The sequence below is a fragment of the Pleurodeles waltl genome, chromosome 1_1, assembly GCF_031143425.1.
Source record: "Pleurodeles waltl isolate 20211129_DDA chromosome 1_1, aPleWal1.hap1.20221129, whole genome shotgun sequence".
In the NCBI taxonomy this organism is placed as follows: Eukaryota; Metazoa; Chordata; class Amphibia; order Caudata; family Salamandridae; genus Pleurodeles; species Pleurodeles waltl.
The window spans coordinates 857,160,278-857,176,420 of record NC_090436.1 but is presented as its reverse complement, the minus strand read 5'-3'; the positions used below and the strand labels follow the sequence as shown (position 1 = coordinate 857,176,420).

At 41.4% G+C, this 16,143-nt stretch overlaps 1 protein-coding gene across 3 annotated transcripts in view; it reads right to left on the bottom strand.

Annotated features, from left to right (window-relative positions):
• The window catches only part of PCSK5 (proprotein convertase subtilisin/kexin type 5), a 1,225,695-nt gene that overhangs the window by 643,928 nt on the left and 565,624 nt on the right, over window positions 1–16,143 (bottom strand). For all 3 annotated transcript variants that reach the window (XM_069229369.1, XM_069229360.1, XM_069229377.1), the window contains exon 8: window positions 13,644–13,856. In XM_069229369.1, the coding sequence (XP_069085470.1) occupies window positions 13,644–13,856 (213 nt within the window). The remainder of the gene's footprint in view (window positions 1–13,643; window positions 13,857–16,143) is intronic.

Sequence of the window (16,143 nt, the reverse complement as noted above, 5' to 3'; positions counted from 1 at the left end):
TTTGTAGATTGGGTGCCTGGAGGTGGCAGGCTGGATAGAAACAGTCTGCAACCATGCCAGGGTAGTTAGCCTTTGCAGGGGGCACCTCTAGGGTGACCCCTGGTTACATTTAGGGATAAATCATATACTGGTATCTGTTTGAATTTATCATTTTGAGTTCTTTGGTACCGAACAACCCAGGGTTCAGAGTGGCCATCGTGTAGCTGGAAAACTCGTGTTGGCCAGTGTCCAGCACATTTATTAAAATGGCTACTCTGTTCACTCACTATGTCCCAGGTTTGGCAACGACACAGTGGAGGCATATTGCTCATGCAGTTATGCCCTCACATATAATATGGTGTACCCTGCCTTAGGGCTGTAAGGCCTGCCTGAGGGGTGTCTTACCCATAGTAAATGCAGTGTATGGTGGACAGGGCACACAGGCAGTGTGCCACGTGGAGTTTGTATTTTATGTATGCACCAGGACACTCAGTTTGCAATGGCAGTGCTGGGAGCCTCTGAATGCTTGGCCCTAGAGGGTGTCACAATCAGTGCTGCTGCCCTCCAGGGGCCTTCCCATAGTGCCCCATGCCCTGGGTACCTAGGTACCCATTTACTAGGGACTTATAGTGGCAGTTAAGAGTGTATCCAATTGTGCCAATGCATCACAACAGTTTTAGGGAAAGAGCTCGGCCCAGGGAACCAGGGCACTACAACTTCTAGGCTACATCAAAGATCAGGTAAAAAAAAGTGGGGGCTAACCGTGTCAAAAAGAGGTCTTTTCTCACAGTAACATGCTAAGAAATAGAATAATTTCATAGTCAGCTTTTTTTCTAAAAAATGTTTTGCCTTAGAGACTACAATAACGCTTTCCTCAAAGAGATACATTATCACTAAGGTGTCACAATGAGTGGCAGTGTAGCCTTTTTCTGATGGCCCCCAAAACCACACTAACTACCTCCACTGTCTTTAAGTGAGACCATACGGCAGTGCAGTAAATGCCATATAGTGCACCCTTCAGTGAATTTATTAGGCTCCCAAAGAGTGGTGGGTCGTTAAGATAGGCATCAGGGCACTATCACGTTTGTTTTCATTCCCTTTTTTATTAGCTATAATACACTATTAGTGCACTTAATAAAAATATCGACCTTAATGACGGTGAAGCAGACTGGGAGAGTGAAATTGAATAATGGCTGGGGAATGCACATGGGTGCCTAAGTCGGTCATGACAGATTTTCCAGGACTGGAGAAAGGGCAGCCCTGGCATCAGAGGCAGGAAGCAATTTCATGCCAGCTTATTTCTAATGTAATGTACCATCTTGGCAAAAAGTGCCCTGGGCTCTATAGACTTCAGATCTATAGTATCCAGAGTTACAAGTCAATCGGTCTGTTACACTGCTGTTTCCCCATCTCGTCAACTCACAGCATGAAGAGGTGGGAGAGGGTAAAAGCAAAAGGCTGACCTGCAGCACAAAACACAGTGCTGGGGCCTGCAGAATGCTTCAGTACAGACGTGACATCACTGTTCAAAGCAAGGCAGAGCCTTGAGTTTCCAACTTCAGTGCTCTGTTGTATAGTTTCACCTCACAAGTCTCTTTACCATAGCCAGTGCGCCCAGTTGGGAGCGGAGTGGCTGCCTGTAGGCCAAGCTTCCATGATGCACCAAGCTGGAAGAAGAGGAATTTCGAGCTGAGGAAAAGCAAAAAATAAAAGTTCACAAAAGAGGAGAGAGGGGAGAGAGACAGAAAGTTTGTGTGTTATATGCCTGCCAGGGGGAAGGTGTATGTATGTGGGAGCATACTGGTTGGCGCTTGGCACACTATCAGCAATTCTAATCATTTGTTTGGCATGGCGTGCTCAAAGGTATGCTGTCTCTGGCATGTTGGCAGTCATTCATTGCATTTTGGAGCCACCCAAGGCAACTTTGTGTTAATTCCTTGCATTTTTGGGGCTATTCATGATAGGAAGGTGCCCTCCTGGGACAGAATGTTGGGCCTGGCATAATGACGGTAATTCTTAGACCTTTGGAGCCACCAAGGCGCATTTTTGTGGCATCCTACTTGGAATGATGCACTCACAGGACAGCACAGTGGCCCTGGGATGTAAATGGAAATTCTAAGCATTTTAGGACCACCCAAGATAAATTGGGTTAGTTAAAGGAGAACAGACCTTCGGTGCCTCTTGACAGGGTCAGGCCCTGAAGGTCCTTGAAAAGAGTACTGAAATGTTTCATGAGTGCTCTTCCTCAGCCTTTGTTTTTGAACAATGTTTGAGAAAACTGCTGTAAATTACACTATTAGACCCCATTTGTTTTTCAAAATTATCTGAGGGTGCGAACACCCTAAATTCACTGAAGCACATAAGCTTGCCTGCTTCAATTGCACCTTACAATTCTTGGCAGGTATTAAGCCCCAGACCTTTCAGAGTTCACTTCCCAGCACTGCTCGAAACATATCCAGGGAAGAAAATTAAGCAGAACTAATTGAAGAGGCTTATGTTCAACACTGGCTGACTACTGTAGGTGCAGGAGGACTGGAGCCATATCAAATATTAGGAAAACATACGACATAAATTGCATACAAAAAATCTAAAAGGAAATAATTTTCATAGTCAGTGGCTGTCGCAGAAATGTAGCAGAACGGAGGCTTCCTGTACCTATCCATGGTAGAACCTCTGGTTTACCCAAAAGCAACAAACAGCAGCCTTTCTAATTGTCGATTTCACTAATACATGAGTTGGCATAAATCACCAATAAATTATGAACGTTCACAAATGCTATGGAAAAACGAAGATTACATTAAAAATCCTCCTAATGGCGAAGCTCAAAACTGTACACAAATGTCAAAAGTTAGGATTTGTTGCAAAGTTCTAAACTGAATTTAATAGCTTGAGTCACGGTAGTTTAATGGGTGCAGCAGAGGCTAATTGGCTTTTGACAGAGGACCCTGTTTGTCACTTGATAACCCGTAGCTGTACCTTAACAGAACACATTTACAGTACTGCATAAAAGAGTTGCAGCAGCTTAACTCTTGGGCCATTTATAATATGCGAACAGAACGGAAGGCGCGCTGAGTCTCCATCCACTTTTGATATTTGTACAGTGGTAGTGCCAGGAGTATGGATGTATGTGCGTCAAGACTTTTGAGATACTGGTAAATCCCTGACACTTACCACTATGTAAAGGACATTTCACTTTGCGCTGAAAATTGCTGACGCTTTGCAATTACTTTCTCAATATCTTCGGTTTGGTTATCCAGATCCGGCCCCAAATTCCGTCCTCGTCGAAGGCACAGTTCCTCGGAAAGCAGTTAAGCAAATTTAGTACTGACTGATCAAGACAACTCCAGCTGCGAAACCACCAACCCTACAGCAGGCAGCTACACTTCAGCTCACAGCAGAAAATCCCCAAACAACTTCTTTCCAGATGAGATCCGTGCAATTCCAGAGTCCTGCGATGTCATACTGCAAGCCACTTTTAACTCACACTTACGGAGGTATTACAGTATTATTGGATGGAGCAGTCACGTACAGGCACCCCGAGTGTGAATCTCATCGCCAATGTATCAAATTAACCCCCTGCGCTCGCTGCATGTTTGTCCTAATAAAGGAAAAGTTTCACTCTTAGAGAGTGCAAATTACTGGAAACATTTGTTGCAAAATTATTATAGTTACTTTTAGGTATATTTACTTGATTAGGCGTGCCTTGCAGTCCCCTGGAATGGTTTCTATTCACCGTGGAATGTAGAATACTGAACCAGCATTTCTCCTGCTTGCTTGGTTATGGGAAGACGCGTGAGTAGTTGTGCCGCATTAAAGACTTAAACTCTTCACCCTGACGTGTATTCGTGCTTTCTAACGTTAGCAACGAGCCAACAGAAACAATATTTTCTCTGCCAAGTTCTCAGGAACTGAACCCTGTTTTCTTCCCTTTCAATCTACTGTGTTTGCCCTGTACCAACCAAATATCACTTCTAGCTCAACAGGATTGGGCGTAAAGTAAGGGTGGTGTTAACTTACTTTTGTATTGGACCCCCAACAGTTTTGGGCCATATGGGCAGTGCACGCAGCTTTAAAATGTATGCTGATTGGTCTTCATAAGGAACTGTTCCATTGGACACTGTGTTTTTAAGGAACCTACTTGTGCATTGATTGGTGGTTGTGCTGTTTGCTAACATTGGGCAACTTTACGAGCGATTTCAATGGCATCTTCCGGGCCTGATTCCTCATTTCTCTGGAAGATATTTTGCCTTCAGCATGTGCATTATTAGACATTTCTTTGCCATCTTGGAACCCGATTACTCGCCTGGTACCAGTTGGGTCTTTATTACTGATCGAATATTTTGTAACCTTTGGATTTACAATCCAAATTGGTCCTCCAGTTAAATTTTTACAGAGCAAATGGCAACTTCCCGTTCCTTGGATGAGATGGAAGGAAGAATATATTACTTATATGAAGACCATTGATGGTGAAAGGATGAGAGCGGAGATAAAGTAAAACATTTTTTTAACACTGTTTGGGCTAAGAGGGTCAAGTTTCTTAAGGACATTGCCACATGTTGTGCCTTAAGGTGGTCAAGGGAACATCACATAGTATGAAGAAGCATTATCAGAAATGGAATATCGATTTAACTCCACCACTAATATTGCATTGAAAAGATTAAAGTTTTATAGTAGGGCAGCAAAGGATGGAGAATCCTTTGATGAATTCCTCACTGTTTAAGAGCTCTATCTATGACAGGTAATTTTGGACATATGACTGACAAAATGATTAGAGATCAGATAATTGTTCGTGTGATTGCACAAAGACTCAGGAACAGTATGGTTCATGGGGAGAATTGCAGAATGCTATTACCACAACAAAATTTGTTAGAACAGCCAGAGAAATGGATGTCATCTGTCAAAAGCAGTGGTGTGATATAAGTGGTTATAGAGGAGGTGTGTAGGGTGAACAGATCTGTGGTAAGCCAATCTGATGTGTGTAGTGTGAACAGTTCTCATCCTTATAATTCAGGACCTAATAAAGCGGTTGAAACATTGACTGTGTGTTATAGATGTGGCAGTAATAGAAGTGTTAGTAATATGAATACTGATTTATTTCCTTAGGGTTCTTCAATAGGCAAAGAGTGAAATAAATGTGGCAGAGTAGGACACTTTACTAGCTTTTGCAAAGATGGCAATAAAAAACAAAGTCATACCTCAGAGAAGGAAGCTGATGTTCTAGTGAAGTCAAGGAGTCCAAATGTGTCTGTGATTGTTGCAAACTAGTAGAGAATTACAGAAGTATTGTATTATCCATTAAAGGGTATAGTGGGCATGACATGGACTAGGTTGTTAAAAAAAAGCACCCAAGTCTGCAGTGCAAATTTTAGGAAATGAATTAGAACTTATGGCAGATTCTGGTTCGCCATGGACCATAATCACTAAGGAATACTTTATGGAGAAGTTGGGTGATGTTCTGGATGTAGAGATGTTACTGCCTTCTGACATTATTTCTGAAGGTTTTGATGGCTCCACCATTGATATTGTAGGGTATGTAAGTGTCATTTTTGAAGTTCAAGGGTAGAAATGTTGTGAAAGGTATAAAGATGTTGGGGTGGAAGGAAAAATAGTGAATCCCAGAAGTAGGGAGCCAGTGTTACTTCTTGCAGAAATAAGTAAAACAAAACAGTGTGAAAGAACAAATTCCTAATGTGTTTAATGAGGTGGAAGAAGAGGATGTAATTGAGGAGATTGAATCTTCTGAGTGGGTCTGTCCCATAGTTTTGGCACACAAGGCAGACCAAAAATTAAGGTTGTGTGTTGATTTGAGGGTGCTAAATGTTTATATCATTATTGATTCTCATCCTTTGCCTATCCTTAATGAAGTGGTGTGCATGCTGGAAGGTGCATTACATTTGAGGCCTGCCTATGATCAGACTGAGCTAACCGAAGACTCTAAACATTTGATTGCTTTCCTCACTCTGCAATGTGTGCACCAGTTCAAAAGAATACCTTTAATGTTTGCCTCTGAGGCTTCGGTGTTCCAAACGGCAATGTTTCACTTTTGCAAGAATATCCACTGTTATGTGAAATGCTTCCAAGACGATATCCTTATTTTTTGAAGGCATGAACAGGAACACTTGGCACATATTTATGAAATGTGCAGCAGATCAGAAAAACCTGGTTTAATCTTTAAATGTTGAAGTGCAAGTTTCTCTATGATTCTGTGGCGTATCTAATGTGTACTCTGTCTGGTAACGGTGTTCTGCCCTCTAAAAACAGTGTGAATGCTTTTATAAAGGCACCGCCACCTAGCAGCAAGGAGCAACCCCTTTTTTTCACTGGCATGTGTGAACATTATAGAAAGTTCATTAAGGATTGTACTACTAAGATGGGGCCTTTGAGATAACTGTTAAGGAAGAATATTGAATTTGTATGGTCTGATAAACAAAAACATGCATTCCAATGTATCAAACAAGATATTGTGGAAGGCCCAACTTTTAAACCCTTTTGTACGAACAGTGTGTGTGATCATGGTTGATGTCAGTTGTACGGCATAGGAGAGGTGTTATCACAAAGGTGTGGTAAGGAAGATTGGAATATGGTCTTTTCTTCTCGAACCATTAATGATACTGAAAGGAGTTATGCTGTGATCGAAAAATAATTACTAGCATGTGTTTGGGCTACAGCACATTTTACAAACTATGTATGGGGAAGTAGTTTCACAGACCATAAACCTTTGGGAAACTTTGTCTTCAGGTCAGGGGTAGAATTCTATAGCACACATCGCAAAACTTACTTCAAAGCTTGCAGGAGTAAAGTTTCAAGGTGGAATCTGTCCAAGAGAAATGCAACATGACAGCTGATTGTTTATCACATTTACTGTGCCAGCTTGGTAATAGTGATAGGAGTGTGAGAGATTTGGGCATGACTGCCACCATAAAGGACGTTCTATCTGGAAATGTTGAGGTGATTACTGAGGAGAAGTGGGCAGCATGTGAAACCATGTATGACCTTCAGCAGGCTGTCAGGAAGCGTGTATGGAGGGTTTGCCCAGAAAGGTGGAGGTTACCCCTGAGATGCTTTTGTTGTAGAAAGTGGGAAGGGAATTGGAAAAGGAAGGTGGATTGCTGTTTAAGGAGGGTAAGTGTGTCCCTCCGAGGGCTGTGTGAGATGTGGTTTTGAGTATGGCCCATAACGGACACCATGATATGTCTTCCACGAACAGTCATGTTTTGGTGGCCAGGGGCATTAAGTGGTGGTCGAAATGCAGATGAGCAGCAGATGCACCAATGGTGCACCAAAGGCACAACTAAGGCAAGCTCATCTGCACCCATCTGCCCCACAAGGCATTGAGCAACCAGACATGCTACTGGATAGAGCATCAATGAGGTGAAATAGGCAAGTAATCACTGGAACTTGAAGACCACTGATTTTATTTTATCTCTGTTTCCAAGAGGGTTGGATCTGAATGAGCCTACCAAATTGGCAGTTCAAGCCAAAGGCCTGTTATGCCTGCTTATCCCCATAATTCACACTCCTGCCAGTCCTCCAAGAGGGGATTTCATTAATAGTCACCGTAATAAGCTCAAGGCGAGTCTCTACAATATGCACTCCCCAAAAAAGAATCAGGAGCTCATTAATTTATAAATTGAATTTAAGGACCTAGACCTTCCCAACTTAACAGGGATTTGAATCATCTCAGTTTGCTGCCCACGTCTAAACTACTTGGCCACATCCCACTTCAAATTAAGTAGATTTCACCACGACTAGGAAGGGTGGTGGAGTATTTATAATCTACACGGAAATTTTAAATATCCTATAGTTTTCATGATCATAATTGCCAGGTGCAAGTTTCTCAAGCTGAAAAATTAATCCTAAAACTCTGCTAGGCATTATTTTGTGATACTACCTACAGAGAATCATCACAACGTTTTTAGTTGCCAGGAAGAACTCATTGTATTATAGATGCTGCTATGTTATATCATGATATCTTGCTTTTAGGTGATTTTAACATTTGGGCTGAAGAGCTTGACAGCCAATGTCATGCCATGAAATGAGCTAAAATGATCAAGAATATATGCTTTCTTGGGTGTTAGATAATTAGGTAATTTTCTTATATTTAAAACCAGACACATGACTGGTCTTATTTTAATTTATTTTTTACTATGGACAGTGTGGAGTTGGTTACCCCGTTCTCATTGCCATGGTATGAACATTTTCAACTTTAAATGTGAGAACGTTACTAACAATAATAACAAATACTTAGTTACTTAGTTAACATGCTCAACAAGAACTTTAAGAATATCTGTGATGCCCAAAATCTGTGTACTGCTAAAGGCCATCCCAACTGTGATCACTTGCATATATGCAGGCAGAGTGCTAGCAGAAAGACATCAGACACTCTAGCACCTGCTCAGGTCAAGCCGTATAAATCTATATTGCACAAGTGTGTTTGGTTCTTGAAGCAACTTAAAACCAAGAAAGGTGTCCTACACAAACTTAAAAAAGCATGGAGGTGATTAAACAGTATGCAGGCAAATGTCAAATACCATAAACAGATTCACAATTACAACCACTTGGTTTGGAAAGAGAAAAGAACATTTTATTCACAAAAAATATTTTCAGTCTCCTATACAAGCAAGAACTATTCATTATAATCTTAGTGTGTTCTGAAGATGAAATTCAGAAGATTAGCAAACAATATTAGAGCTTTATAGCCCACCTAAGCGTGCTATCTCTGCCATTAAAGGCCTGCTCCGGCATTAAAGACCTGAGCCGAAGGTGAGGACGTTTAACAAACGAGCGGGCCTTTAATGGCTGATATAGCCTAGCTGTGGCGGGCTATAAAGCTGTTAGAACATTCCGTCCCATGAGGCAGAATGTTCTAATTAGTAAAACAAAAGCCTTTGTTCACAGATGTTGCTGTGAATAGCCTACCGCAAACAGCACATGCAGGGCCACAGCTGTGAGCTTTTAGACATTCACAGGAATGGCTGTGAAAAGGGGTTTAAGTCAGCTCCTATTTCTCCTCAGCTTGGCTGAACTGCATTTTGTAGTTCATCTAAGCCAGGGAGAGCCAGGAGCTAAGCCGGATTCACCTCTCCCTCATTTTAAAGCCCTAGTGACACTGTGCTACAGGAAGAGGGAAGGGTGAAGGCTGCTGTGTCCTCTTGCACAGCCTCTGCCTTTCACTTTCCTCTGACTAAATTATATCTGTTCGCGAGGCAGGGGAAACAGAAAGGCAGCTGCTCTGTATTAGGACACTGAAATGTTGACAGTAGAAGGCTTATACCAGCTGACATAGGCCGCTGCTGCTCCATTGTCTTCAATGGAGCTCCCATCATTCCAATGTTCTAATTCTTACTAAAATCTCAAAAGACCACTGCTTAGTCTCTGCCATCCTCCTTTCAAGCTCGAAACAGCACAGTGAAAACCATGTCTTTATCAACCTTTCCTCTATACAGTTGTGAATTCACCAATGTACATTCACCATTAGGAGTCTGCTCAGCTGCAGTTCTAAAACCCTATGGAAGGGCATTTCCTCTCATGGTTAGATACATTTGCAATACCTCTCTTACAGAAGTAAGAGAAAGAATTGACTAAAAGACAGACTGTCATAAGGTCCCTGCTTAAGAAACCAGATCTCGGCCCAGGCAACTTCGCTAACTATAGACCCATCTCTCTTGCTTTCCTTTTCAACAATTTTGAAAAAAAAAAGTCACTGCCCTATCTCAAACCTAAAACAGAGTTATAAAACGTACAGTGCAATAATCAAGCAGGTGTCAGATAAGACAGCTCCAATAAGATAGTACATTATATCAGCCAAGGGCGATCTATGAATGCTTGTAGGCAGAGGGGGATCAGGAGCCTTGTTGCTCCTGGACATCCTTGCAGCATTTAAGATACTCATTGCCTGACTAAACTACAGCATTAGAGAAAAAACCTTGAAGAAGATTCCCTAGTTTTAAACCAGTAGACCCAAATGGTCCAACTTGGCTTCTTCTCATCTCTTATTTCCCCAACTCCGTAGTATGGAGAGAAAAAAGGTCCGCCCCACTTTTGCAGAAACTTTAAAACGGCCTAAAGCCATTTGTTATACAGATGATTTTATATATATATTATATATATATACAAAAATAAAAATAAATCATAAAATATATTCCTTGTTTCGAGAAGTGTAACCTAGTACCCAAATCAGTGGTCAAGGGTAAAAGAAATTATATTCAATTATATTCAACTACTATCAGTGTTCCATCTGGGAACAGTAACATGAATAATGGGTCTATAAGGTAGACTTGTCTTCATCTCAATTCAGATGTGGTACTCATTTGCAAGACTTACTAAAGTCTGTTTCTGTTATGCTTATTTTAACAACCAATAGGCTGCTCTAGATAAGTTGGATTCTACTAGAACTATTTATTTTACTTATAAGAGCTGCCACTTTAAGCGCATACATCCTAGTAAACATATTCTTCATTGCACTCTTGTAAATTTTCATGTCTGAGAGACTAAATCCGCTATTCAAATTTATTCTGGTGTTGCTTTTGAGAGTGATGTTAATTATACACACTCTTCTTTGTAATTCAGGAAAAAGCTATTTAGGCTCAGGGATATTTTCAACACTTTGCTTTTGATTGTTTGTAACGGTGAAAGTGGATTAAAAGAACATTCAGTATTTTTGAGCCATGCTCGCAGATGAAGTCTTCTCATTAAGGGATACACATGGCATTGCCTCTTTAGTGCGCAAGGCATAACCAACAGATTTACATAATAAATAGAAACAGAGCTATGCACCGACAAGTAATAATGGCATATATGTAATGCTCATCATATGGCCCCGCAAATGAAACAACCACAAAAATTACCATCAGCTGTCTTTAAGGGAATTGCCCATATCTATCTTGCACTCTAATGTCCATAGCATTCACACTCCAGTAGCAACACATCAAGGCACAGAATACCTCAGCAGGTGGATGCATTTTGCTAGAGAAAACAGACAACACAGGGATTCTTGTTGAGCAACCGAAAATTCTAGTGGGATTTAGCTTAATTTATGGGGAAAGTCAGGCCTAGGAGATGGAGTATTTTATCCTGACACTTCAGCTGCTGAAAGCAGCCGAGGTCTCTGTGTGAAATATTGGGAAACACGTAGTAATTAGTGTGTAAACTGATTCCCATGTGTTACTCTTTAATTTCAATTTATCAGGCATATTTAGGGAGACAGTAATGCATCTAGTATCACTAACTCCCCAGGGGCGGCGTTTGGGTGGAGGTGAAATGCCTCCCTAAATGGGGATGAAGCCCTTAGTGGGGTAAACTCTGCAGGCTGGCTTAAATCCAAGAGTTAGCGATGCTGTTTAGATACTCAAGGAGAGGCAGTATGGAGTTTAAACTAAGCAGCATAAAGAAAGGTATTTTTATGGCATTCAGGCTCACATAAATTAAATTAGCCCTTCAATCTGTTGCCCTATCAGAGAAGAGTTCAGAATAGGGTTCAACCACTCCGAGCTGGTACAGCCAGGCGTGGCTCATCCGTATGGGCGGAGGAGCATCACCCACCCCTCCAGCAGCAACTGCTGCAAATCCTTTTACACAGAAAGGACAATAAACTCTGTTAATAAACTCTGTGTATTATCCTTTCCGTGTAAAAGGGGTGGGGCACTGGGAGTGATGAGCCGAGGGGAATGCTCTGTGCACTCCCCTCAGAGTGCATGTGTGTTTGGCCGACCATCTCGGGCCGGCCAAACACACATGCGCTGCAGGCTCTCTCCAGCCTAGCAACACGGGTGCTGGGCTGGAGAGAGCCTGCACAGGCCCCCAGTCTGCCTGGGAGCACCCCGGCAGGGTGATCCAAGCCAATCCCGTTACTGCTTTGAGCAGCGTCAGGATTGGCCGCAGGGCAGGCTGGGAGCCTGTGCCTGCAGCAGCGACAGGAGAGGAGTGTGGCGTGGGAGCAGAGGTAGGTGTTTTAAAAAATTATTATTCTTGAATTATTTTTTCCCCGTGGCCCCCGCCCCAGCCATGCGAGCCACTCCTTGGTACAGCCCTACTAGTTTAGGGAATACTGTATATGAAAACCTGTTAAAAGGCTTTAAGCCGTATCAGTGGAACACTGATAGGATGCAAATAGATACCTGCTCTATGTGGCGTGCAGTGTTCCTCCTAGAAGCTATACATGAAGTGCACAGAAGTGGCTTTACTTGACTATAATATTAGATTCCTTTCTTGAACCATAACAGATGATTGCACTAGCATTGTCTTTTAAATACAAGTGGGATACAAATGGATAAGACTGGCCAGATGTGGTTACTTAAAACAGAGAGTGGAATGCTGACCCATCAGAATAAGTAAATAAAAGTGTGCAGAAATGTCTAATACAGTATTTATTCATTTAGGGAAACTAATATCTCGATCCAACACACCCTTAAACAGGCTGTGGATTTCTTTCTTGATGTGATCGCCAGTAAAAGGGAACACATTAGAAATCACACTTCAGGGTGAAAGCCAGGTTAACAGACCTGTTCGTGTCATCAAGCCCAAGGGCGTGACGCAAAATCTTAGGGGACATCTTAATGCAGTTATCATTTGGACTTCAGGTCAGAGAAGTGATGAATTAATGCTTTCCTGATAACTGCCAATAATTACTTGCCCATTTACACTTTACACGAACCACAAAAGGAAGTGATGTCAGCTGCAGAAAATGCTAACATGATCTAGAGCTGGACGACAAACAGAATGTTTCTATCCGAGTGTAAAAAAAATGCCTCCACCAGGCCGAGAGAGACCAATACTTACGAAGATGCGCCTACATTTTGATAAGATACAGCAGAAGTAGATGGATGGCAAACTGTTGGAGATTAAGTGCACTTGGTAAACTGCCAATTGTCTAGGCTTTTGTGTCTCTTATTTATTTACAGAAACAAAATTAGGGCACATCGTGTCCCTTATGTATGCTGTGGTGTTCTCAAATAATTTGTAAAGCTTTTTTTTTTTTTTTTTTAAACAGGAAACAGAATAAGTGCTAACCGCACATTATGAAGCGGACTATTGATTTGTTCTGTCTAGCGCCTTCCACTGAAAGCAACAAAACTGGGTGATTGCTTCGCAAAGACAGGACAGACGAATTGTATTTCCTTTCCAAAAAGAAATTATTTTGCAGAGTGAAAAGCATGTGGGGAATTGTGTTTGCAGCTGCAAAGGAGCCGGACACAGAACGTGTCAAATAGTAAAGACAAATCAAGCATACTGACTGGGTAGTGTGAAGCCCACAACCATGCTTCAAAATTCTGTTAAGAAGCAATCAGAAACGCACGGACATACATGATGTAAAAGAAAGCTTAAAACACCCACCCACACTTTTCAACATTAGTGATGACTTTATGAGGTGGAGCCTGGATCCAGGTCTACAATCCTAATGCAACAATCCGTATGAGAAGACTGCCACACTCCCTCAGTCCAGCTGTTCAGCCTACTCCACAAAGTCTGAGTAGGCATCAATGCTTCATGTCAATCCCCTGGATCACAAACTATTTTTTAACAGCTTTGTAATATGCGGTTTCTGTTTTTCGAAGAAGCAGGGGACGTGGTCTTATTTTAGGAACAGAACATACTTCTATGCACTTCCCACCCTTGACCTGTGTATGGTAATCTGCCATTGCTGAAGGTACTGAATAGGTACGTACAATTTTCCTGTCGTAGGACTCCCCGCTGCTGTAAGTGGTTGCTAGGGTGGATGAACATTCTTCCAAGTACCAGGGTTTCTTTCCGCTCTCCGCAGTGCTGCTGATCGAGATGGTGTAGATGCTGTTTGTGTAGCCATCGCAGGAGCAATGATCTCTGCTTCTCCCCCCGTTTCCTGAAGCCCACACAAAAACTGATCCAAGGCCTCTCCGTCCCTGTGAACAAGAACCCAGAAATTGCATTTTTTTTATTTATTTTTTAAATAGGAACCAATTATACAATGCGAACTGGGAATGGAAAAAATAATGATTTGCCCTAAATGAACAAAAACACTGATAACTACACGAGGAACAAATTATAAGTAACATCTGAGATATGACCAGTGAAAAAAAGTGTGTATTTCTTTAGCTTCAAATGAATTGCAAAATATAATTTTTTCAAAAGATTGAAGATATGATATATGGCGCTCATTTTACACACCTGTTTCGTAGCAAAGATTACATTAATAACGACACCATTAAACAAAGACAGACACTTGTTCGCAAAAATGAGGTGATGCCACTGGCGAGATAGCTGTATGGGTGAATGGAATTCTTCCTCTTTCCTTGGTGCCCTCAAGAATGTCCATTCTTCCTTTTGTTTCACTGCATTCTTTTATGTTTTTGAAGGGATTTTCAAAAACAGCATATCTCTTTGTGATTTACAAGAGTCTCAATCATTTGTCTTATAACTGAGGGGATCTACTATTTGAAATTATTTATTGCACTGTAATACAAGGTCGACAACGGTTGGATCTGGTAGTGATTTACAGGATATCTGTTCCTTTCAGCTAGACCAAGCCAGAAGCACTCCCTTCAAGGGGTTTCACCCTAGATCAGTTTCAGGTTTATTGGCTCTGTGTGTCTCCATTTTCAGTGATTTTCAATTTGACTCCTTAAATTAGAAGTAAACCAAACAATCACCCCTCTCACCGGCAAACACTTCAGGCTAGCTGGGCTGTGGTACGCAGTCATTAGAGAGTACCGCACTTGATAACACATCTGCAGCATTCTTAACCTCATTGGGATGTGGCTAGCAACCTATACAAACTTCTCCTACTGTGTAGGTTGTATTTGTAGGTGTAAGAAATTGGGTTATTGGTTGAGGATGGAGAAATCCCCAGTCAAGCAACAATCATAATCCTTGTCAAGGTGAACCAGAAAGATCACTAAATTCACCTATGCTTAACACTCTGGTTGCTTGGCACAAAGCAATGAGACTTAACTTCGAGGCAAAGAGTAAAGTAATGATGCAGTACACAAACAGGAATAAAGTGAAAACGCAACTCAAAGAAAATACCAAACCAAGTTACGAAAATAGAGTATATTTTAGTAAATAAAAGGATACCAGAATAACAGCAACCCAATCAGTAGAACTAAAGATATACCGTTTTAAAGTTTTAGGTAGGTTTAGCATCTAAAAGCACAAAGCACCACTCCCAGTCATCTGGTCATGCCACTTTTGAAGTGGACAAGAGATGACAGTGATCACTTTCCACTATGTCTAGAAATTACGGGGTGCTCTATTAAAACACAGCGATTTAACATTAATCGTCCATTAAACCAGCCATTAATGGAAAATAATCAAGAAACAGTTAAGTGGCCCTGTATTATGGCTAATCTAAATACATTGACCAGTATTTCTAACATCTTTAGCGAAGTGTTAGGCACATGCATTGAACATGCTTCCTACAGCAGTCTAATAATGGCTATGCACCAAACTCTTCTGTAACACTAGGATCCCTATTAACAAAGACAAATGGAAATAGACATGAGAACAAGGGTAATACTGTCAAAAAACAGAATCTGTGGTACTCAGTAGAATGTAAGAGGGCAAAACAATTATTATTAAAGAACCTAAAGGAAGGCAGTGTCAGCCAGGTAAGAGAAGCTAGGAATAGCTATAAGAAAATGCTGACTGCTGCTCATAGAACATGGGAGGAGGCCAACTAGAATTATTTTGGTCAGGCGGCCAAACTAAAAACCAGGGCCAGCTTTAGGCGAACAGTAGTCAATAGTAGTAAGGATGTATCAATGCAAACAGAGCACTTCTTATATCCCACCACTTGAGTCAAGCATTTTACAGCTTTGTATGCTGTTCATAAAGAATGCTCTTGGGTAATGCAGCAATTTGAGATCAATAAGGAATATACATCGTATCACTGTATGGAGGATACCTCACAGGCAATAGATAGTATCCAACCAGGGAAAGCCCCAGGCCTGGATAAGATCCCGGGAGATCTTTAAAAGCATGATAAGGAAGTCTTGGTGCCTTATGAAAATAAGGACACAAATGCTGTTGCATGTGGTGCATTATTACCTGCATCATGGAAAAAGACCATAATAGTTCCTATATATAAAAAGGGGAACAAGGGAAGGTGGGTGGTTCACATGTGAATCCAGAAAACTCTTCAAGCTGCAAAACTACTCCTAACTAACCATTTCGTTTTGCAGCATGAATCCT